The sequence below is a fragment of the Bacillus rossius genome, chromosome 1 (genome assembly GCF_032445375.1).
Source record: "Bacillus rossius redtenbacheri isolate Brsri chromosome 1, Brsri_v3, whole genome shotgun sequence".
In the NCBI taxonomy this organism is placed as follows: Eukaryota; Metazoa; Arthropoda; class Insecta; order Phasmatodea; family Bacillidae; genus Bacillus; species Bacillus rossius.
This window is the reverse complement of record NC_086330.1, coordinates 314,331,603-314,355,984: the sequence shown is the minus strand read 5'-3', so window position 1 is coordinate 314,355,984 and position 24,382 is coordinate 314,331,603. Positions and strand designations below refer to the sequence as shown.

General features: G+C 34.2%; 1 protein-coding gene across 1 annotated transcript in view; it reads right to left on the bottom strand.

Annotated features, from left to right (window-relative positions):
- LOC134527920 (exportin-2) overlaps positions 1 to 23,064 on the bottom strand; it is a 107,837-nt gene extending 84,773 nt beyond the window's left edge. Inside the window, exon 1 of the mRNA XM_063360956.1 lies at positions 22,611 to 23,064. Coding sequence (XP_063217026.1) covers positions 22,611 to 22,695 — 85 coding nt within the window. The 5' untranslated portion in view covers positions 22,696 to 23,064. The remainder of the gene's footprint in view (positions 1 to 22,610) is intronic.
- Between the last annotated feature and the right edge of the window lie 1,318 nt (positions 23,065 to 24,382).

Below are 24,382 nucleotides of genomic sequence, written 5' to 3'. Positions count from 1 at the left end.
TATAAGTACGGGTTTTCATCAATTAATGATTACATTATTTTTGGTTTCGTATTTCGCACAATAAACTTTAAAATTTAATATTATGTATTTTAATGGTTCTATGAAAAAAATTCCCTTTTATTATTTACTTTACTCTAAAAGTAAGAACTGTGTCAGGTGTTTTGGACGAAAATTTTAAGCTCTATTGCTTGCAACCAGATAACTATTTACTGTACTCGACTTTGAATTAACACTTTCACTAATTCATTGCCAAATGCGAGTAGGTTGAGTGGAGAGGCATTATTCACAAATGAGTTAACTAATTGTTTTCTTGAGAAAAATGCTGTGACACAATTACTTAATTGAATGTCTGCGGTTGGTTATGTTATGTGTAGACCTACATTACATTAGTCTGTGGCTTTTTGCCTCATAGTGCTACACTCCATTAACTAGTAATTTTAACATATTCACTTGTGTTGTTTTGTCATATTTTGACTCATTTTTTTTGCAGCTGAAATTAACAGCAGGGCCTTTCCCTTGAAACACACAAAACTCCTTTTGATATATTTTTAAAGAATTCTTAACAAAAAAAGTATTTATAATTATTAAGAAGTTCACGCCAGTATGCATTCAAAATAAACTTTTTTTTCTAGCATTCCGTATGAGAAGTGTATAAATGTATGTCCGGAAACTGAAGTCGGTGCGTGGTGTGTTTGGAGTCCGCCATCTTGGATTGTGACATCATGGCGGCTATCTTGAATGACCTGGACTATGATCTCGCCGCCATACTGGAATCCACCATTTTGTTTCTGAAACTTTCCACCATCTTAAAATCGAATGCCCCAATTCGTTACGGCCGCAATCTGGGTTTTTCCATCATCTTGTTTTTATCTGCCGGAAGTTGTCATCTTGCTTTTCTTTCTTCTACTGGAGGTCGCCATCTTGGATTATGTAATGTCTACCATTTTTGTTACTGCTATTTTTTCCTAGTGTTTGTCAAATACTCTCTGTCTCATGCACATAAGTTCGATGTTCCATTACCTACTAATGAGTTTATGACCCTTATCGACATATTAAATTTAATTTTTTATACTGTATACATTGGCAGTTAGGTTATTCGAACCATGGCAGTTCGGAACTCTGGATTAGAAACATACGCCTTTTACCACATGACCATCGAGACATTTAACAGACTGAGATTATATAAGGTATATATAAAAAATGTCGCAAATTCAGACGTAATTTTTTTCAATATGATGAAATAAAAATATCAGAATTTGTTAGAGGGAACTGCCGCCATACTTGTTTTCAATTCACAATAATAGGAGCGTGAGTGTCATGTGTAGTACACCAACCATATGCTAGAGGGCGCTGCCAACATATTTGTTTTCAATTCTAGCTACCAGGCACGTTAGTATCCAGCCGTATGCTATAGAGCGCTACCGCTATGTTGGCAAGAGTGCAGGAGTATTTATTGCAAGAATGTTGTCACTTCCGCCATATTTTCGGACATCATAGCCGTCATATTGTAATTCTGTAATTATTAACCTATATATCCGGAAATGATTCCAAAAATTATAAAAGAAAATCTTTCATAATGTAATGATTGACCCGATTGATTTAAGTCTTTGGTTCAATCCTTGAGCAATACAAATAAAGTTTTATGTTTAAAATTTAATTAAATTCATTTAAAAATACAAAAATATATATATTTACTTTCCTAATCTATCGGCTCCTAGTGAGCCGCAGATGTAGGTTTGATCGCCATATTGAAATTCTGTACTTATTAAATTAATAATCGAGAAAAAATAAAAAAAATATTAGGAAATTAGCCAAATAATATAGCGATTGAATCAATTGATTTCAGTCCTCGGTTCAATCCTTGGTCGATGCAAAAAAGGGGATTTTAGACTAAAAATATATATTTTTTATTTCTCTCTTTACCTTCTGACAATTGGATAGTTGGCCTTACAACAAAACGTCACTCTAGACAGGCCGTATGACAAGCGTCTCCACACCAAGAGGTTTGGAAACTCCTTCAGCTTACTCATGTACCATTTCAGGTATAGACAAAGTATCCCGAACCATAAGATCTAATTCATCGGTTCTCAGAATACTGTTCGAACAGATCATTTACAATGTCAGCCTTGTAGGCCAAGCATATCCGAACCACGATGTATTCGTTTTTGATACTTATGTTTTTACTGCTGATAAAGACACTGCACCCGTTAAAGTCTCCTCTAGTATGTAAACGACGATGGTAGACCTTCCACAATGATCTCTACTGACGATAGTCAGCATTACTGTTGTTATAGGTGATAGGTCAGACTGAACTGAAGAACCTTCAATTGCTGATGGTACATACGTCATCAAGGTCTTCGTCATTGTTGCGACTGCTACTGTCCAGTCCGAGTAAAGATTAAAATCAACAACTCAAAATTACTCTGGCTTCCACAGCTCCAACTGGCTACGACGGCTACAATCGCTACATCAGCTCCAACTGGCTACAACGGCTACAATGTCTCCAACTCTCTACAACAGCTACAACTGAATTTAGCTCTTATTGGTTTCAGTCATATTTAGCCCGAAATTGTCTCGATTGCTGAGAAGGCTTTTTTGTTACTTATTATTTTGTTTGGTGACGATTTTTGCATATTTTAGTTAGAAATTGTAGTGTGAGAAAACAATCTTAGGCGATAAATTAAAATACAAGAAATAAAACATATTTTCCAAAATACAAAATATATTTTTTTTTTTCAATAAAATACATTTGCAGGTAAAACAAGGCATTATTGTACTATCCCGTACATCTTAGTGCATGAAGTATAACACCTTTTTCTTTAGTAATGGATATATTTTTAACATTTTGGGAAGCAAGTAGAAGTCTAAACCTATCGACCAATATTTTAGGATCTTCTCATGTTGTGTAATCAATCTCTTCTGCTGCTGCTGCCTCCATCTTCTTTACGCTTTTACTGCCAATTTTCTGAGAAACTCGATAGTCTTCTGTTTTCAAACCAGCCTCATAGTTATTATAATCATAATCGTCCCATTGATCATCACGGAAATGATCAGAATTGATAATTTGAACATGTCGCTTCCATCGTTTAGATCTCAGTGCTTCATCACAATTGTCGATCTTGTAAGATTCAGGTGCTACAGCTTGGTCTTCGATCTTGAAAGGTTCAAGTGCGTCATCACGTTATTCGAACTTGTCAACTTCAGATGCTTTTATATTGTTTTCAGTTATGCAAAGATGACTTCAATTTGCTATTGATAATTCTTTTTTTTTTTTTTTCATTTCCATTAAAGATGCTACTTTCTTCGTTAGCATTTAATTTCAAATCATTAACGAAATCTGGGATAGTGTTGTCTTTATTTCACTTTCTGGATGTTGAAGCACCGTTCTTTTTATCATCAGTTAGCTTGGTTGTACAGATCTTGTGATGTTTATTCAAGATATTTCGTCAACTAAATGATGATGAGTGCAACTAAATAATTTTTGGTAATGACCCAAAATACACTCGCTTCTCTCATGACGTTTAACAATTATTGCAAGGTAAATTTCTTGCTGCAATAACTACACTTGTGTCCGTTCGATAACGGCTACAGACATCGCTACGGAATCCATACTAGCTTCTGTGAATGTGGTCAGAAGCATACTGAGTGTTCCAAACTAAAACAGACATTCAAGTAGGAATTTCAGTAAACCATCAGCTAGAGTTAATTTTACATTTGTTGAAAAATTCATCTACAAGTAGATCTGCTTTTCACCTACAGATGTCTCCTCATGTAATTGCTCACAGTGTTCTTGCTTTAAACAATATATCTGAATCCATCTAGTACAATTTACCTTGTATAATAATGCAAGTATAAAACATTCGTTATTTGTTATGTTGTAAAAGCGGCCACTGTTTTAGGCGAGATGCAGGATGCTCACTCACGATCGGAATAGAAGGAGAGCTTTGCTAGACCTCAAGCAGAAGGAGAATAGTCTTGCATGCTGTGGTTCTCAGCTGTTTTAATACATAGAAATCGACTCAGTGATAAATCTAATTTATGTGTGAGTTTCACCTGATTTAATTTGTAGTTGTAATTTGGTAACAGGAATTCACTAACTAAACGTAAAACTGAATACAATTGCATTTCTCATATGGAAAGTAATTTGGTAACAGGAATTCACTAAATAAACGCAAAACTGAATACAATTGCATGTCTCATATCGAAAAAATGCTTGAAATGAACCTACTTTCTAATGATTAACCAGAAGCACACTAAGAAATTCAACAAAAGTTTTGACAGGAATAACCAGGAGCACAGGGAGAACACCAACAAAATGTTGTCAGGAATATCAAGCGGCCGAGGTCAAAGTCAAGGTCATGCAAAATGGCCGCCGTGAATTCACAATCCAAGATGATGGACCTCAACCACACACGATGGACCTCAACCACACACAATGTACTGGCACCAGATGCCGGACATACATTTATATATTACTCGTATGCCATATCGGAATGTTTTAGGGCAAAATTACAGAGTAGCGGCTCCTGGAAAACAAGTTGAATAGTAACTACAGTTAAAGGTTAGTTAGGTTGCCTTTATTAATTGCGTAATAAAGTTTTACTTACGTACCAAATGAATATTACTACTTCTGAATTTACGCAACGAATCTTCCACTTCACGGTTTTGTATTAGCCTTATTTACAAGAAGCTGCTATTTTATAAAATTACCATATTACGAACCTATCCTAATTTTTTGTGTTACAATATAGATTTTATACTCCTTATATACGAATTCTAACCAAATGAATAGTGCCCTCAGCGTCATCTAAGAATAATTAGTTCTTGAGTTTGGCTAGGTTAATTTTAGTTCTCAGTATATGTTCTTTAGTATTGAGTGGGTTGAGTGTTGGAAAAACAAGTATGTTTTAACTGTGCGTAGCCTTGCATTTGTGAATAACAGATTGTTTTGCAAACAGCCTTTCCATTTTATTTATACAATACATTTATTTTAAGATATTTTCGAATGTAAGCTTTCACTTAATTCGTTGTGAGGATGATTTTGACTTTACACCAAAATCTATAGAATTGGTTGTAGGGAAAGTGGAAAATATGTACATTTCATCGTAAACAATTTTAGTAATTTGGTTGCTCTTGTATTATGTACTAACTTGGCCCCGATTTCAGGAGCCAGCGCTCTGGGAAGATAATTTTTAGCTGCCCCCTTTCTTTCCAGTTCCCCGCAAAAATAATAAAACTTTTCAATGGCAAGCTTATTTGAATAAGTTTTAAAACAGCATGTTATGCAACTAAATACAAAGGTTTTTCAAAGACAAAGGCTGTGTGTATTTTTTTAAATTTAATAAATGCTTGTAGCATTTTTATACGGTTGTTATACGTACCGTAATAAAATATGAGTTACAGTATACTATTAAACAAATTTTAAATCTTTTTCTAAATTATTTTATTTAGTAATTTATATTTTTAGGCATTATTTCTCGTCCCTCAAACCTTTTTGTCCAATTTTTTTCGTACCACGAATTCTTTCGCCGCTCAAAAACTGGAAATCTGGGCGAATGCCCGGTTGACCCATATGTAAATTGGGGTCTAGTACAAGTACATTTTGTGGATCTACAATGACGAAATTACTAGGATATGAAGCGTAATACGAAGTTAGGTCATGAGATGTAAACATATCAATGCCTGATTATTAACTATTAATGTATACTTGGTTTATAAACACTTATCATTTTTTCCGATTATCATCGAGTTCTAAGGTAAAGCTGCCATGAAGTGAACGATTTTGATAAGAAATTGGAATTTTTTTTTTTTCAGTATCACTGATGGAATAATATCTTTGAAAATATGATTTTTTTTACATCCGGTCATTCATATATGCTAATCCTGTATGTTGTTGTTTTTACACTGATTTTTTTGCAAGTTCTCGTAAAGCAAATGCAGTTATGAATCATGGTAGTTAAAAGTGTAGACGTCCAATACCGCTGGATTTCAGTAATTAATAAACAGAGTATGCTGTTGTTTTCATTTTATTTGAGAACTTTTAATATGTAGTTCGCTATTATAAGACATTATTTTCAATTTGCCTCCAGAATCATTACTTTGTTTTTAATTATATTTAATTATATAATTATGTTTATATACATGTGTGTGTGCGTGTAGGCGTGTGTGTGTAAATCATGACCGTGGTTATTTTATCGTAACTCAACCAATTTTCAGTTAATTTATTTTTTTCGTAACCGTGAAATTCAATCACTTCATTACCATTTGTTAAGTTTTCACACACTGTGGAAGCAGCGAACGCATATTGAAACCTAAATTTCTTGAAGTTCCATTACACATTGTGGAGCGGGCTTGAGCGGTAGATACGTGGCACTTTTCACGTGGAAGAAGTGTGAAATACATGAAAATTTAACAATTGGATGTAACTGTAGTAAATTATGTTTGAGAATTGACCACGGGTGTCTGAAATTAAATAAAATCAACAAGTATAATTTGGCTACACCTTAAGGTGTTCACTAGTTGACTACAAGGCTAATGTTATAAACTTCGCAAGAAAATCAAACGCACAGGACGCTACATGCAACAAGTGCAATAAAACTGCGGCAATTTATAGGTAAAATACGCCAGACGCTAACATCGCCGACCCTGCAACTTGAAACAATACAAATGTCGAAACAATTTACAGTTGGCTTATTTCTATAAGTAATGTTAATTTTTATGTCAAAGTAAGCAATTCTTTATAATTTCATTAAAAAATTTCATGTGCTTTCACTGTTTGGTAGTTTCATAAGTGAAAACGTGAAATAAAAATAAAGTCGTTGGCTTCCATACAAATAACTTCAGTGTTCTCGGAATACGTTACATTAAATATGGAGGACAGAATTACAAGATGTCTTGTGTGATTTTTAAAGGTTATTTGAAAACATTGTTATTTACCTTTTCTTGAGTTTCTTGTCTGAAACTGATAAGACTCGGTCTCATTGGGGGCCATCCCTAAATAACGCCATGAGTTAAGGGGAGGGGAGGTGGTCGACGAAGTGTGACATTGTGTGACAAGGGGTAGGAGGAGTCATAAGCTTCGTGATGTCACATGTCCAAATATAAAATATTGAAATGCGAAACTTTAAATGTAAGCGAAAAATGTTTGATTTAATGTTATTTTGTTTAAAACATATTTTTAATGAGAGTAAAAATAATTTTAAAACTGCTGTTTTAATTAAATTAGTTCAATATATAAAATTGGAAAATTTGTGACGTCACACCATCTGTGACAAGTCCCGGGTGGGGGTGGGGGGCAAAAAAATCATGATTCCAGTGACAATTTATGGATGGCCCCTTGTAAGTGTACACGTGCGTCTCTCAAAGCTCGTTGTTTTACCATCTGAACGGGTGAAAAAATTTTATGTGTTAGAATACGATTGTAAAAAGTGAAAAACTGTAGATTTTTATAACATTATTTAATGTGAAGGTTTAATTTTGGAAGTAACTTGGAACACTTAAACTAAACAAAAATTTATTTCCCCATACAACTCAAGGAGACTGTATTGCGTTTTTATAATATTTTGTGTTTGTGAATACTCGAATTATATTTCATACAAACCAGCACGAATATCTGCGTAAGTTTCATTCTGTCCTTTGTCTTGAGAATCCGTTTGCCCGTAAATTGTTCCCCCACCACTTGGCAACTTATCTCCCTTCCCCAGTGACGCACGGGTTTCCTGCCACACCCCACCCCAGCACATTTCAGGTATTCTTCTCCAAGACCCTACGACCTTGAGTCCGGGATCTCAGGCGCCCCGCTGAGGCATCACAATGACAAGCCATACAGTAAAACCTGCAAACATTTCCGTTGACAACAAGCAGTCGCTGTGCTCGTATACACAAGCATAAATATTCGTTCAACCTATTCATAAACAAAACTAAATTAACTTTTTTTTATTTTAGTATCTGATTTCAGGAGGCACATATCTAATTTCATTGAAAGAAATGTCAATGACTTAAACAAATATAGGTAAACGACTATGAAAAATAAACACAGGCCTGTTCCGTTCAATTAGCACTTTTATTCATTCATCCTACTAATATTATAAATGCAAATTTGATTTTGATTGTTTGATTGTTACGCTTTCACGCCTTAACTACTCAACCGATCATGATTTAATTTTGCATACACATTGTCAGGGATACAGAAAAGGACATAGGATATATTTCATCAAAAAATAAATTATAGTTTAATAAACTTAAAGAAAATTTTTACAGCAAATCTAACTAATATATCGCTGGGTGTAGTTATTTTTCATTGCTATGAGCAATCCGTTAGCACGGAGAAACGTTTCCATAACATAAATTGTATGTATATATTTTTACTGGTGAAAAATCTTATCAAATTTAAAAATCTAAACAAAAATTGGTGAAAGGGTCTACGGAATTCAAAAAATTAATAATAACCTAGAACCACCTACATGCGATCCCGCTTCGAATGGTGATGGTCCCATACCGGTACTTTTAGTCGTGTTTACGCGATTGCACCTCAAAGCAGAAGAAATTTCATCATTTATATATATACTAGCTGCGCAACCCGACTTCGCACGGCTATACTACAGGGCAAAGAAGACCAAATCTCCCATTTACAGTAATAATTAATGAAATACCATGGAAATTAATTTATTACAATGTTTTTTAATGTATCGGAGAGAAAACGAATAGCACCGATGGTTTCCCGACTCTCGAGCACGCAACGTCAACTGGTGTACCCGTACTTCGCTTCGGCAGTCTGCAGGCAGTACACTTTTACGCCGCTCATTTTACATGCCCCTCCTTGTGGGTACGCCACTGCAGCGCCTCGAATGGAAAAAGAAATCAAAGCGATGCCCGTTGCCATGGAGACGAAGTAACCACTGTTGCACGGACTTAACCACCCTTGAGAGCTGATTTTCGGAAAACGTCATCCTGCGTAACATAAGGAACATTACTGTAAAGTTTCAAGTCGGTAGGATATATATTTGGAAAAAAAAGAGCAATTTTTATATATTTAAATTCCCCGCAAAATTTCAACGGTGATGGGGACTGCACTAACAATGAAATAGTCGTTGCCATAGAAACGAATGAAGCATCAACAATGTTACAGCCGCTGCCATGGTGATTTTCTACCAATTCATCACAACATCACTAAACCTCTAAAATTATCAGTGTTTCTCTATTATATTATGCATGTTTTATAGATATAAACCTTCCTCTTGAATCAATCTATCTTTAAAAAAAAACGCATCAAAATCCATTGCGTAGTTTTAAATATCTAAGCATACATAATGACAGTTTGACAGCGGGAAGCGACTTTGGTTTATACTATGTAAGATATAGATTACAAGCGGAGTTAATAAGGGATGTTAATTAACTGTAGGTAAAATTTAATATGGAGTGGGATCTTAAATTCGCGACAAGGCAGAACCCATGACTCTACTAACATAAACTCCGCTATTTCTTTTCTTCTCCAACACTTAACCCTGATTTATTTTTTGTAGTTTTTTTTTTTCTTTTGTAAATATTTAACCTCTACCCGTATTGAACAACATGAATGAAATGAGTTAATTATATTATTAATTAATTTAATTTAATAGTTTTTCTTCCTGTGTCGACCGACAACCTGAATTGAATGACAAAATCTACTTAAACGAGAGCGAAGCCTTGTGGGATAAAGCTAGGAAGTAATAAATGTGATGGATATTATTTTTATTATATTTTAAGAAATGAATGTATTATGTATCATTTATTCATTTCTTGTTCTACAAACTGCTGAAAATGTTTTATATATACACACATGTACATACAAGCACACACACATATTAGGTGTGTGTATATGTTTGTATATATATATTCTTTCCTTGCGCGCTTGAAGTTGTTAGGCTAATATTACACTATGCTTTTCTGACGCTGCGGCTAAAACTTACATTGAATATATATTACTTTTGACACGAGCAACTAAGAAATTTACTTTATCTTAAGTGAACTATAAACATACTGACTACTTGTAAAACATTTATTTTATAAAATTAGTTGTATAATTCTTTATTTTTTAATTTTAGACCAGATTTTTCTAATGAAATAGGTGTGGGACTAAGTAAGTTGTATGGATAGTTCAGATTTAGCATGTTTTCTTTATAGAAGCAGTACAAATAACTAGAGACCGGAAAAATTCACCGATTGTTTCAGCGATAGGCTAAAATTAAAATAAATATACCTTTGAGATGATTTTGCTATTGGCTTATTGTTCATCTGGACAAATATCAACCAATTATAAACCCTCAACCAAAGAAGGATCGAATCACAGACAAACCAGCTGAGACGACTTACAAGTCAGCAGCCAATGAACTTGCATTATTTGTCCGAGCGTACAGGGGAATGTGCAGTCTATCCTAAAGGCAATTGAAACCGCGAATTTTTCCGGTCCCTACAGATAACTGATATCAAACTGAATGTAAAATTCGAACAATTTCTTATATTTAGTTTTTATTTAAATTTATTTAATTATAGCTGTAGAAATGTGGTAATAGTCAGAATTGATAAAACATGCATAGCAAAACATGGTTTAAAATATATGCATTGCTCTTAAAAGTAGAGAAACTTAAAAATATATTTATTGTAAAGATAGATGGTTTGATTAGTTAGCAAAACGTATTTAGGTACACACTGATGGCTAGCGTCTCCCTTCTGAGCTCCGTGTGCGTGGCTGATAGCAAATAAAGACGAGACTACAATCGCATTACTTAATAAGGTACATGTCAATGAAAGACTGTAACGCTATAGGCGTATAAGCTTGACAGGAGCAAGGCACTGAGACTAGGGATTGCAATACAGCTAAGAGGAATCCCGTAATCCCGCGGGATCCAGCATCATCTGAAGGCCTGGGGGATCCCTCACTGGCTTGTGGATCCATATCGTGAATTTGTTGACAAATCGCGCAAAATTCAGTCAAATTTGCCGCTCTTTGAATCGCCTAGCGCGACGTTGCTGCTCCGTCGCTCTGCATCTCGCATGCACTCGGACATAGCCGCGCCGCCGCGCCGCCGTCTCACTCGCCAGTTGGCATTTGATTCGCGCAAAAAACATGGGTGGTTTCACGAACAATCCGTCGTGTGTTAGTAAAGTATATTTTTTTTTTCGCTCATTTAAATAATTTCTGCCTTTACCTTGATTCAAGATAATCCCATTGAATTGTGGTAACTTTTTAGAACTATTTTATTATCTATTCACGTAAGGTGTATTACATTAATTCATGTACAAAACCTAATCTATTATTTTTAATTGCGGGTACTAGTAAAGTATGGCTCTTTCAAAACCACATCAGAAGAATTTTGGTGACAGTAATGTTAAAGGTTAATGGCATTATTAAATACATCTGAAGGCCTAATGTGTTCTCAATTTTTGAAAATCAGTCAACGTTATATCACTGGCTTAAGAACCCACTTAAAAACAAAGCGATGCTTAGAAATAGGTCAGTTACGTCCATTTATAAATACAGATATCAAAGCATCCTCGTTAAAAAATGAAGATATTGAAGAAGAAATACCCAAAAAGAAAAGTAAAACTATCAGACGGATATTTGATAAAAGAATATTCGATGTGGCTTCTTACTACAATATTAAAACATAAACACAATTTTTAATACAAATGTTTTCTGAACAAAACATTACCACAAACCGTTATTTTCAAAGCCTTGTTTTCGCCAAACGAAAACTAAGCACAGTGTGTCTCACAACATTTAAAGTAATTTGCCCGCGAAGTAAATCAAATCGGAGGCTTCCAACGATAAAGTTAAAATCACGTCTAGCGAAAGAGGAATTAATTTCTTACATATGTAAGGTTTAATTCAATACAATAAAAGAATAACTAAGCCTATTTGTATTTGTAAACATTAAGTGGCGCTCACCCGTCATGACGAATAAAAGAAGTGTGAAATGGACGGCGTATGCATTTTACGCCTTTAAATCTAATAAAATGCACGCACTTTTGTATGTTGTAAGTGAATCCAATTATAAGTACAAATATGGCGTTTATAAATTATTGATTTGTATAAACAGAAAATTGTGTCTTCTTGGTTAGAACTTTTGCAATTTTTTTTAATGATGTTACATCACATAATACTTGTGTTGCCTTCTTTAAGCAACAACTAAATCTGATTTTTTTTTGTTAAATGTATATTTCTGTATTCAATTAAATATAGGACAAGAAAACAATGACGTTAAAATTTTTTTGCTACCTTAAAATATTTAAAATTACTCTTTATGTATATACCATAAGTTGGCAAACATTTATAAAAATAATTATTTGCATTAAATGTTATGAAATAATTTCATCATATGAGAATAATTGTCATTAATTGTTTTTAATTGTATGAAGATTTACATACCAGCATTCTGTATATTTTTATGACATGTGCAGTGAGATTGAAAAGTTAAATAATAGAAATAGTATTTGAACATAAAGACATTCTGCTTGTTGCGGAGGAGATCAGTCACCTAATAGGCTTGGAAGTGTAAAGACAGCTGTGGATTTTTTGTCTTCCCGAAGTTCAAATACCGTAATTGAATTAATTGACACTAATATTTTTTTTTCATGTGACTGGTTTCAAATACGTCTTAATATAAGTTATACTTATAAATAGTTGTCTGAAGAAAAGAGAATGAAAAAAGAATTCATAATTTTTGTAATTTATTTTAATTTTTTTATTTGAATCTTTTAGTTTCTAGGTAAAATTGGAATCTAGTATTCAAATTTCACTCTAAGCATCAAATTCTACCTGAGTTATGAAACAATATTAGATCTGTTATTTTTCTGTAAAAGTAATACGTCAAAGTCGGGTAGAATCCAACTTTAACAACAATAACAACTCTAAATTATGTTTTCGACTCGCCAGACCTTACTAGTTGCAAGAATTCAGAAATTTGTTAGTCCAAGAAATTTTTATGTAATTTTGTTCTCTTTTAATGTTAAAATATTCAAGTTAACCAACATTAAAATATTTGTTAAAATGCTACTTTCCTTATTCATTTAATTTAATGGAATTTAGTAACTGGTAAAAATAACGACACAATGTTTGTGACTGCAGAAGTTACACTAATTATTTTGGCAACCAAATCCAAGTACACTTAAAAAATATAGCAGTATGAATCAGTCCACCAAGAAATATATTCAGGGTTACGAAAAAAAAAAAATACTTAAATTTGTTTTCAGCCTAATTTTTTCATATAAAATTTAAAACAAAGTTTTTAATTTTTGATGAGTCTAGAGAAATCGTTTTAAAATAGAATTCTGAAGAAGGGGCCTATTAAGCGTTAACACAAATAAATTATGGATAGTAAAAGTAAGCACAGGAACAGTATAATTAATTTACGGTTATAAAATTAGTTCTTAAAATAAAGACTCTCTTAAACAATGAACGTTATTGAGTTAAAATAAGATAGGATGGCTGGTCGCTACAGCAGTATCGAATATAATTTCGAAACACAACTCATAAACTTTGTACGTGTTTTTGGCATTGTTTTCTTGATAATCCAATACACGATCAAACTCTATTCGACAATCCGTTTGAAGGGTACAAAACTATGTCGCTAAGATTTTTTCTTTCTCATTTCCATTGGCCTACAACACAAACTCTAGATGATTTACTTACAAATAACAAATGGTTGAAGTAATATCTTGTAACGTGTAATGAAACCATTGAACTATCAAGTATATATTATAAATTTGCATGATTATAAAGCTCTGCAGTAAATAGTAAATTTACATATACAAAAAAAAAAAACATATGAAATATTTTGATTTCAAACTTTTGTCAAAAGATAGACCCGTAAGTCTGCTAAGTATGTATTTATTAGACCAATTTTTAAACTAAAATAATACTACTTAACTGTGAATCGCACATAACGAAAACTTAACAAAATGTTTCATTGTGAATCTATTGGCTAACTTTCTGTGTTGTATGGGATGATTATACATTTTCTATAAGACGTCGACTAGCCGTAGTCATTAATGCATTTTATTACACGTAATACTTCAGCGAACATACATTATTATTGAACATTGGACTGTGAATGAATTTTTCCGTTTCACAAATGACCAACAAAGCGGAGTTTTAACAATTAAAGGAAATAACATATAAATTCAAAATACTTGTTTTAATTACGCAGTATCAAAACACGAAGAGTTATTTGGTGTTCACTATTACAAAGAATAAACCAATCGTATTGTTCCCAGTTTTAAAACCATGCAATCAAAACTACCCATCAAGTATTAGGCATTACTAGCTCATTTAATGGCCGTTATTTCCATCATATTGGTAATTGGATGTTAACTTTATTTTTTAATTCAGTAGAAGTAATTTTTTGTTAGATTGCGCTTCAAATAATTTAGGATATTTTTTTATATCATAGTTCAACTTTGTGTTTCAATTGGAGATAAGCTCATTTTTTGACTATTCTACAATTAATAATATATAATATTTATTTCTCACAAATGTTCTTTGTTTAATGTACGTACTGTGTGGAAATGCCATTGTTAATAAAAAAAAGTTTATAAAATTTAGTGTTTAAAGTAACCAATAGAAAGCACTCGTGGTAAAGATGGTTAGGTATTCATCTCCATCTAGCGGGCAGAGTGAGAACTATGTAGGGACTGCATGAAAGACCGTATGAAAACCTTCGCCACAAACACACAACCGAATGTTAACAATTCAAGATCCACACAACTTAGAAACGTCATAACGTAGAAAGTCACAACTTAGAACTATCACAAGTTAGAAACACACAACTTAGAACTGTCATAACTTAGAAACACGTAACTTAGAAACACACAACGCAGAACCACACAACTTAGAAACTTCATAACGTAGAAAGTCACAACTTAGAACTATCACAAGTTAGAAACACACAACTTAGAACTGTCATAACTTAGAAACACGTAACTTAGAAACACGCAACGCAGAACCACACAACTTAGAAACTTCATAACGTAGAAAGTCACAACTTAGAACTATCACAAGTTAGAAACACACAACTTAGAACTGTCATAACTTAGAAACACGTAACGTAGAAACACGCAACGCAGAACCACACAACTTAGAAACGTCGTAACGTAGAAAGTCACAACTTAGAACTATCACAAGTTAGAAACACACAACTTAGAACGATCATAACTTAGAAACACGTAACTTAGAAACACGCAACGCAGAACCACACAACTTAGAAACGTCGTAACGTAGAAAGTCACAACTTAGAACTATCACAAGTTAGAAACACAACTTAGAATGATCATAACTTAGAAACACGTAACTTAGAAACACGCAACGCAGAACCACACAACTTAGAAACGTCATAACGTAGAAAGTCATAACTTAGAAAATTCTAAGTTATGTGTTTCTAAGTTGCATGTTTCTAAGTTGTGTGTTTCTAAGTTATGACAGCACCCCATGTTTAATTTAAATTAAGGTGTGTGGAACACCTGGGGAACCCAGAACCCGCATGTGTGCCCAACGCCAACAGCAGATCAGGTCTTTGCAGTGATACCACATGGGCAAAGTCCCAACCCTGACCCGTAACACGGTAGTGGCAACATCATCACAATCTCAAACCTTCCAGACATCACTTATTGTACTAAGATTTTAGGTTTTTATTCATGAGCCAATGTTATTTTGATTACATTTAGCCCATCTGAACAAAGCACTAGCAATGATTGTCTTAATATAGTCTAGCATTGTTGGTAGCTATTTCTAAATGCTTGAAAGCCCAAGCCCAAGAAAAATATCTCCAATCAACTTGTACCTACCTAACTATTTACCAAAAACAAACAATTAATAGCAGCTCTTCTTTCTCTTAGTATAGTAGTAATATATAAAAATAAATTTAAAAAAAAAGTGTGAAACTTTCCATGAGTGTTTCGTTCTCCATACCCCTGTAAGAGAAAGCTGCAACAGTCTGGGTTATCAGCAGGCAGTAGGCCTATTATATCAAGTCCTTCAGATGTGCTTCATAAGGACTCAACAGTAACACATGTAAAAAAAATAATCTGCTGAAACCTAAATGAATTCAATTAATTCTAAAAATTTAGAGAGTTTTTTTTAATAATACTTCACAAAATAGCTACATTTAGTATATTGATTTTAAAAAAGTGACTTAAAAAGTGATGTGTAAAAGGAGTGCTTGGTCATTCTTTCAAATGTATGAAACATTGATTGGCTATAGTAATGAGTGTTGAGGGTATCTTCATTTTGTTGTCAATGCACAATTTATAATAGTGAGACTTCTTGTGGTTTCAATAATAGTTACAGAGTGAATTTTAGTGATACCACATAATTAAAAAGAAGGGTTTCTGGGTCTCCTCTCTGGGAAATTTAGAAAAATAAACAGTTTTAAGCCAATCTGCAACTTTTATTTGGCTATGGTTTTGCTAATTTTTAAGACATTTTCTTTATCTTATTAAAATTGGAATAATTGATGTTCATCATTATATAATAAACAGGGGTGAACAATGTGACAGGGCAATCATCCAAGCCCTATGCCAGCCCTGAAGCCACCCCTGTGAAAGAGCCTTCTGGAAGCCTAGGTAAGGTATTTAACGAGTTATCCCAGTTAAATGAACATGAAGTTTGGTTGGGTCCTGTTAGCCATATTAAAAAAAAAAAAAAAAAGTACAATAAAATCATTATAAAAAAATTCAAAGTTTCAAAAAGCTTGTTTTTTTTAAATTCCTACTAATACAAAAATTGTGTTTTTAGAAGTATTTTTAACGAAAGAAGACTTCACAAAATTGCAATAACTAAAACTACAAAAAATCATTTTTTAAGGATATAAAGTTAATATGTCAAAATTGTCATAAACCTGTACCATTTTGAATGTTGAAGCATATACGGTATGTATTCATTCTGACCTACTCGCAGCTACATTGATACTGATAACTGTTCCTGATTTTAAGATCTTTTTTGTTCTTAAGAGGCCACTCCAGTGTTTCAGGGTCACTACGCAACCCGCGTTAACTTCATAAGATTCAATGCTATTTTCATTTTGCTTATAACTAATTAACTTACATAGATTTCGAAATGATGCTTGCTTGATATGCAAGACAACAATGCTCTTATCAAAGCCCCTTTCTTCAAAAAAGTGCATAAATTATGGTTTTAATCTAATCTTTACTAATATGCATAAGTGTATTGTCTAGGTTTGAACCATAATTTATGCACGTTTTTGAAGAAAGGGGCTTTGATAAGAGCATCGTTGTCTTGCATATCAAGCAAGCATCATTTCGAAATCTATATTAGTTAATAAGTTATAAGCAAAATGAAAATAGCATTGAGTCTTATTAGGTTAATGCGGGTTGCGTAGTGCCCCTGAAACACTGGAGTGGCCTCTTAAGGCTCTGTCACATAAGCAACTTTGATTTCTGTAAATTTTAATAAAACAAGCTGCCTCCCTTGCATTTGTTGTTGTCACAAATATTTTTAACAAATATTCACTAAGGTAAAACATGTAATGAGTTGTATGTTACTAACACTGGCACGACTTTTAGCACCCATTACACATACACCTATCCCTCACTTAGCATGGCTTCAGATTGTGCGAATTCATTTAGCGCAATGTCAATTTTACTGCCCCAGTCTCAAATTGAAATAGCACGTCTGTAAACTTCAGTTAGCTCGAAATCTCAGCAGGCAAAAAAAAAGCCGAGCATGACGCCACAAAGTCTGTTTCAACTTCTGTGAACATCTGCTGTGGGATACATTTAGCCAAACAAGAGGGGGAAGAGAATCGTGTGCAGGTCTATCTACGCTATCGGCTGTTGTACAAACATCAGCTGTGGCAACTTAAATTGCAGCTATGGAGTGTAAAGGATCAAATGTTTTTTATGTCCGCGTGTATGCCGCCGTACCGTACCGTTGTCGCCTGGCCACAGACCGGGCTGTGAACTCAGTCTAGCCAGTGGCAGGGAATTCACTCAAAAAAATTCAACATCTGCCCATTCAGCAACCGGTAACTGTACGTGCTTGATCACTTATAATGCATCGTGTTCAAGTAGTTGAGACAAAACTAGAAGTATTACAGGGCGCAGATTATCATGAAGGACACGCTTATGTTGGTCGCACTTCAGTTTTAAGCAAGTCAACTGTGCACACAATCGTACGAAATAAGGACTCTACCAAAAGTTTTTATATGTTGTTTGTACTAACGGGAATGGGTCATTCTCATTGACAGGGATTATTTGACGTCCCTTAACATTTAAAAATTAATAAAATGTTTTCTACATATTGGTATTAACTTAATATAACAAGTAAAATTAGAGTGACATTTCTATGTCCAGCCAAAAAAAAATTTAAATTTAATTTATGATAGATAACTGGTTCACAGTATAGCTATGGCTACCTCCGTGGACTGTCACCCAAGACATTTTAGTTAACATTTTCTGTTGTTTCAAGTATATTTTAATTTAAAATAATAAATGTATTGTTGTTAAAATTAATTAGACATTACTGTTATGAATTCTACTCAAAAGCATCAATGATCAATGAAGCAGAACATTTCTTAAAATTGTTTACATTTTGTCCTTCAGACTGCGCATCTCCTCCGTGGACACAACTTAAAGTTAAAAAAAATTACCACTCTAGTGCTACAATATCTTTCGTTTTAAGGAAAATTGAATGTCAAAGTAACCATTTTGTGATATCACTGCTGTTTGAATAGTAAATGTGACCATTGTGTGAAGATCATTCAGTAAAGTTTGATGAATGTTTTGTGTTGAGATGAATGTGTCTCCTCCGTGACCACTGTAATACGAAAAGAAAAGGATATTTTTCATAGATGTCTTCACTTGGCAAGTTATTTTTAGGTTGAATATTACCAACTGTTTACTAATTTTTCTAACCTTAAAATTAACAGCTAAGAAAAAAAATTTATGACTTTTTGTATCCTCCGTGGACATCTCCTCCGTGGACACTTGCTGTCCACGGAGAGGAACACATTGTCCACGGAAGAGACAAAAATAAACAAAAGCCTATTATTCAACAAAAAAATTAAACTTTTTTGTAGCATTTGTTTTGATTAATAACATTAACACATTAACATGTCAATCAACACATTCTTGTAAGCGAGGGGGTATCAGTTTATTTTTAAAAAAGGAATACATTTTGTTGTGAATTTGTAATGCACCTAGATCTTCTCACAAATACTGTATTTAAAAAAAACTCATTCTGTTTGATTTTAAAGCCAGCCAGAATTAGGCTGGATTGGAGAGCCGAAGAGAGAAAATCTTGAGGTCTCCTCACCATAAAAATGCATTGGGAGGAGATCTCAAGATTGTCTCACTTTCACTAGCTGCAATGCAGCCTTAAGTACAATTTGTGTAAAAAAAAAATTACAAGATATAAATGTTACTGTAAAACATGGTCAATTTGTAGACAATTTTTTCTCTCAAAACATTCCGCAACTTTGTTTTCAATGTTCAGTTCCTTCAACACAAAAACTAATATATATAAATTAATGTCTCGCGTGTGTCCACCTGATTCAAGTTACTGTTCTACGGTGCCTAACTCAGAATATCATGCAGCTATTTGTAAGGTTGTTTTGTAGCTTTGAAACTAAAAATAAAGCCATAATGTACATTTTACATTATTTGTAGTTGTTTACAGGAAAAATGGACAATTTAAAAAATAAACAACCTGGTTCTGATAAAATCAAAAAAAGACAGGAGCAGAAGAAATTAAGTATGAGAAAGGCAAGACAAAAATACGAGACTGTCCAGAACTGCACGCTAAAGAAAAGCAGAAGGAAAGGAAAGTGGTAAAATAAAAAACATCACTGAAATGAATAGCAGAGAACAAAGAGCTACCAGAAAAGTATGGAAAGAAAAAGCAAGAAAATATCTCCAAGCAAAAGAAAAGAGAACAATTTCAGAAGAGTTTGCAGAAGAAAATGTTCCACAATGTACAAATATTTCAGAACTTAAGAACAGTCCAGGTACTGAAAACATTAAGAGTAAGAACACTAGCAGGGTTGAAAGTGGTAGAAAAAGGGCAAAGAAACAGAGGAAGAAGATGCTGAAAGAAATGAAATGTATGAACGAAAAAAATAGGCAAATTCAAAGAAGTATTGACAAATACAAGAAGTGTAATAGTTTCTGAAGACAAGTGGTTAAATGAATTTACAGTTAGATTCATGAGGAAATCTGGCAGATATAAATTTGTTTTTCCAGATGCTGACGACATAGCTGTTGTAGAGAGAAGTGATATTAAGAGTATTTTAAGTTACCCAATTGTACGTAAATAATCGGGATCAGTATGTATTCAATGATGATGCATCCCATTATGATAATGTATGTTAGGGGATAGGCCTATTTGTTAATCTTTGAAGTTTTCAACGTGGAAAGTTAAAAACTGATATGATTGGTATGTAAGAAGGCAGTTTAATTAAAATATTTTGCCTTTCTAAATTTTAGTCTACAGTCCTTAAGTTAAGTATTAATTAAATGTTTCTTCTTGCACAAATAAATGTTTTTTTTCCTCTGCCATTGTATTAGTCTTGACCACAAGTTTTCTTAAAAATCTCCTCCGTGGACACTGATTTCTCCTCCGTGGACAGTTCAATTTTTAAATACTTTTTTACTTAATTAATTTAATAGAGTCATCTTGATCATTTGCTTTATTAATGTGAGAAATATGATGTGATCATTTATAAATATATTTCATGAATAGTCACGGAAATTTCGCGGATTCATTTAGTCGCAAGCTAGAATGCAAACCTCCACACTATCGCACCGTGTTCATGATTGGACCGCAGTTGTTTGGACACGCCCCTTTACGACCATGAGCCAACGATGTCCAGCTAGGAGAGAAGTAAGCGAATCAGGTAGTGCCAAATATCAAGGTTAAAAATGTTCTCGCTAAGAAATCAACCAATGGGAAAGTAAACATGGGTCGAGCACACCCATAACTTTGAATTCTATCCTGATGCCAGATGAATCCGCGAAATTTCCGGGACTCTATTCATGAATTTTAAAATAAATTTAGTTTAACAAATTTTTAGCTTGAAAATAATCCCTTTCAATGAGAATGACCCGAATATATTTGACAATAGATACCAGAACAGAAATGAACAGATTTATGTGGAAAAGGTTGTTAGTGAATGTTGCAATGAAAAAAAATTGGCTTGACAGGATTGGTGTGAACCAGGTGGTGATACGCGAATAAGCATTTTAATTTTTCAAAAATTAAATTATAGTTATCCCGACAGTAATATCGGTTTCAGTCAGTAAAGGATGGTTTGGAAAAGTACGCTACGTGAGTTGAAGGTCACGCCCAGGCGGGCAGGTCAGCCAGCCGACTGACAAAGTAAATAACCACGTATCTCCCATTATTCAGTGTCATATTTGTCATAAAAAGTGTGATAAGAGGCATATAAAGTTATGGTGTGACATATTTATAGTTGAGTGTTATTAAACGCATTTATATTACGTTAAGTATAATCGTGCACAATTTTGGAACACATTAAATACATTAGCCTTGCTATTTATGGAAACTAATGCTTCAGAATATGTGATTCCGAATAACACGAGCATTTTTAGGAACGAATTAGTCGTGCTAAGTGAGGGTTAGATTTATTACAATTAGTGAATATTTGCTGAAAATATTTGTGACAAAATTTACAGAAATAGCCCTAAAATAATAGTAATGACAATAAAATGAAAAGAATCAACATAACATACAAAACAGAGTCTTAAAGGCCCGGATACAATCAACATTTTACAACCACAACGCAAGTCATATGCATAACAGTTGACTTCACGCGATTCATTCTGACTAGCTAAAACCTCCAATCTATTAGCATCTACACAAGCCTGGCATTAGTACCGGTATTAAGTACAGTTTGCTCCAACTTTCTCTTGCGTAATACTGTGTTATTGCTAAAATTCCGATATGCTTTTTTATTTCCGAATTTAATTTTGAACTTTCAATTATACTATGGATTTTATAGTGTAAATACTATTTTTTCCCCTTATTATTAAACATTACAAACTCCAGCAGCATTAATTTTTCAAAGGCTACATCTACCGCGATAACAAAGGAATGATGTTACATTAAAGTCTGTTTTAGCCAGGCCACTGTGATAGGTTTGTATTATGTAAAAGCTTATGACGGTAACTATTTATATACATATACTTCAGTTAACTGTATCAACTATTTCCGTAGTTTTCTTAAACCTCAACCTTTTTTTTTTTTTTTAAAGAATCCAGTTAGAATTGAAAAACACCCTTTTAAATAAAATATTACGAACCTTATATCTGCTCAAGAAAATAATTTTCAACTTTTTAGTGTTTCAGAAGAGACTCCAAACTTCACAATTCCCTATTTCTACGTCACTGTAGAACGGAACTAACGAACATTTCTAATACATTGTAACTATTTTGAATAATGAATATTACGATAAATTTAACATGCTATTACAGCATTACCATATAGCTATACTATGTAATTACATAGTGAACCTCTTGAGTTAGCAGCTTCGTGTACTAAATATGACTGAATAATTATCAGTAAAACAGTATATTAAAACATAATTAATATGTACACTTACCAGGTTTCCGAACATTAACGTCCGGATTTAATGTGTGGCGCAGGTACCCTGATAAAGTGTTCAGATTTTCTTCTGACAACTCCATTTCGAAGTTTCGTGAAATCAAAACAAAGAACGTGCCATAACCTCAAAAAAAATTATATATTGAAACAATGAACCAAAATACTCGTCTGTAATAAATAAACCACGAAAAACGATAATTATTGAACTAAACTCTCTATGATCGACACATAGACAACCTATTTTTTAAAATCAAAACCTAACTGAACTCACATAAACGCGGGCGCCAGTGATCAGAAATACTTCTTGGCGCGTGTATTATGGTTCGGTTGTCTTTTTTTTCTTTTTTTTTCTTTTTTTCAATCTTTACTCTTTGCCTCATAGAGTTAAGAGTTATTAGGAAACGATATTCTGTGACGTGATTAAAGTCAATATTTAACGTCACCAAAGACATATGGTTTGGCCCAAAACATTGTGGAAATGGTGCTTGATAGTGTCAGAAGATTGTAGGTAGTATGAGCTAGAAAACTGGTCGTTAAAAACAGTCACTTTAATAAAAAAAAATTAAGTTCAAACTGTTTCGACGAAGTAAACACTACACATCAGCCAATGTTTCGGCATCTAACTATTATGGCACAACAATAACATGTAATCATGAAGTAATCTGCTTTGCCTGAACAGTAATCAGTCTATTGTAGTGCATATATGGCAGCTATATTGTCGTGGTCTGGTCGACTAGTTCCTGACAATGCTGCTGTACTGCATCCTGCTCAGGGTTCGGTAGAGAGGGGGTTCAGGCCGCGTGGCCGAGGAACTTAGTCTCCAGATATTAAATGAAAACAATTCTAATAAATTTTGATGGTCCTTTATGCACAAGACCCCAAACACTTTACATGGGGCTGCCACGTTTCCGCCTGTGACTAATTCGAGGTGGGTCGAAACCCGGTTCCGCACACTGATCCAATTAAGAAAATTACGGGACGTCCCGCCCGTGATGACTATCACTCCCACGGTAAAGAATATACTCCTTAAGACCCGCGCGTGATAGGATGTCTGTCTGACTGTATTCTGCACAGGCCAGATAGAAATTAAAAGAAAAATAACACAGAACCTAAGACTGCGAATGACCAGGATGAAACAAAGAATCGCGACTCGCCCGAATTGACAACAGAGCACGCGTTTGCGAAAAGTAAAACGAAAACTCGCGACCGTAACTACTCAACGACAAGCTCGACTGCAAAGTATATGAAAACGTCTTCGCACGGCAAAAGTCTAGTGGTTTTGCAAATACCGCGCCCGCTTGCCTCACCGTCCCGGAGCGACGTCCTCAAGACGTCCGTCGCCTCTCGTGCCGGGTCCACGACTTGCTCCCGCTAGCGCAGAGCGATGACACTCGCGTGACCGTTGTCTCCCGAGTCCTCGCGACGACTCACTTCTCCCCTGCCGCGCCTGAGCGCCCGCGTCTCCCCCCCTTCATCGCGAGCCCGCGGAACACGCTGATTGGTCACAGGCGGAAGCCGCGGCCTTGGCGCCCAGTGAACAATTAAAACTTATAAAATACAAAACCCTTCAATACAAAATTAATTAAAATAAAATATAAGCAAAAATATGTACAAAAACGTAAAGCAAAAATATATTTACAATAAAATAAAAAGTCATATCCTGTATAGGAACACGAGATCCCACGTCACCGTCACTTGCGTCGCACCACACACTCAAGAGATGGCGCTGGCGAGGCATAACGGCCTGAAGGAGCCAGGGAGACACTTGGG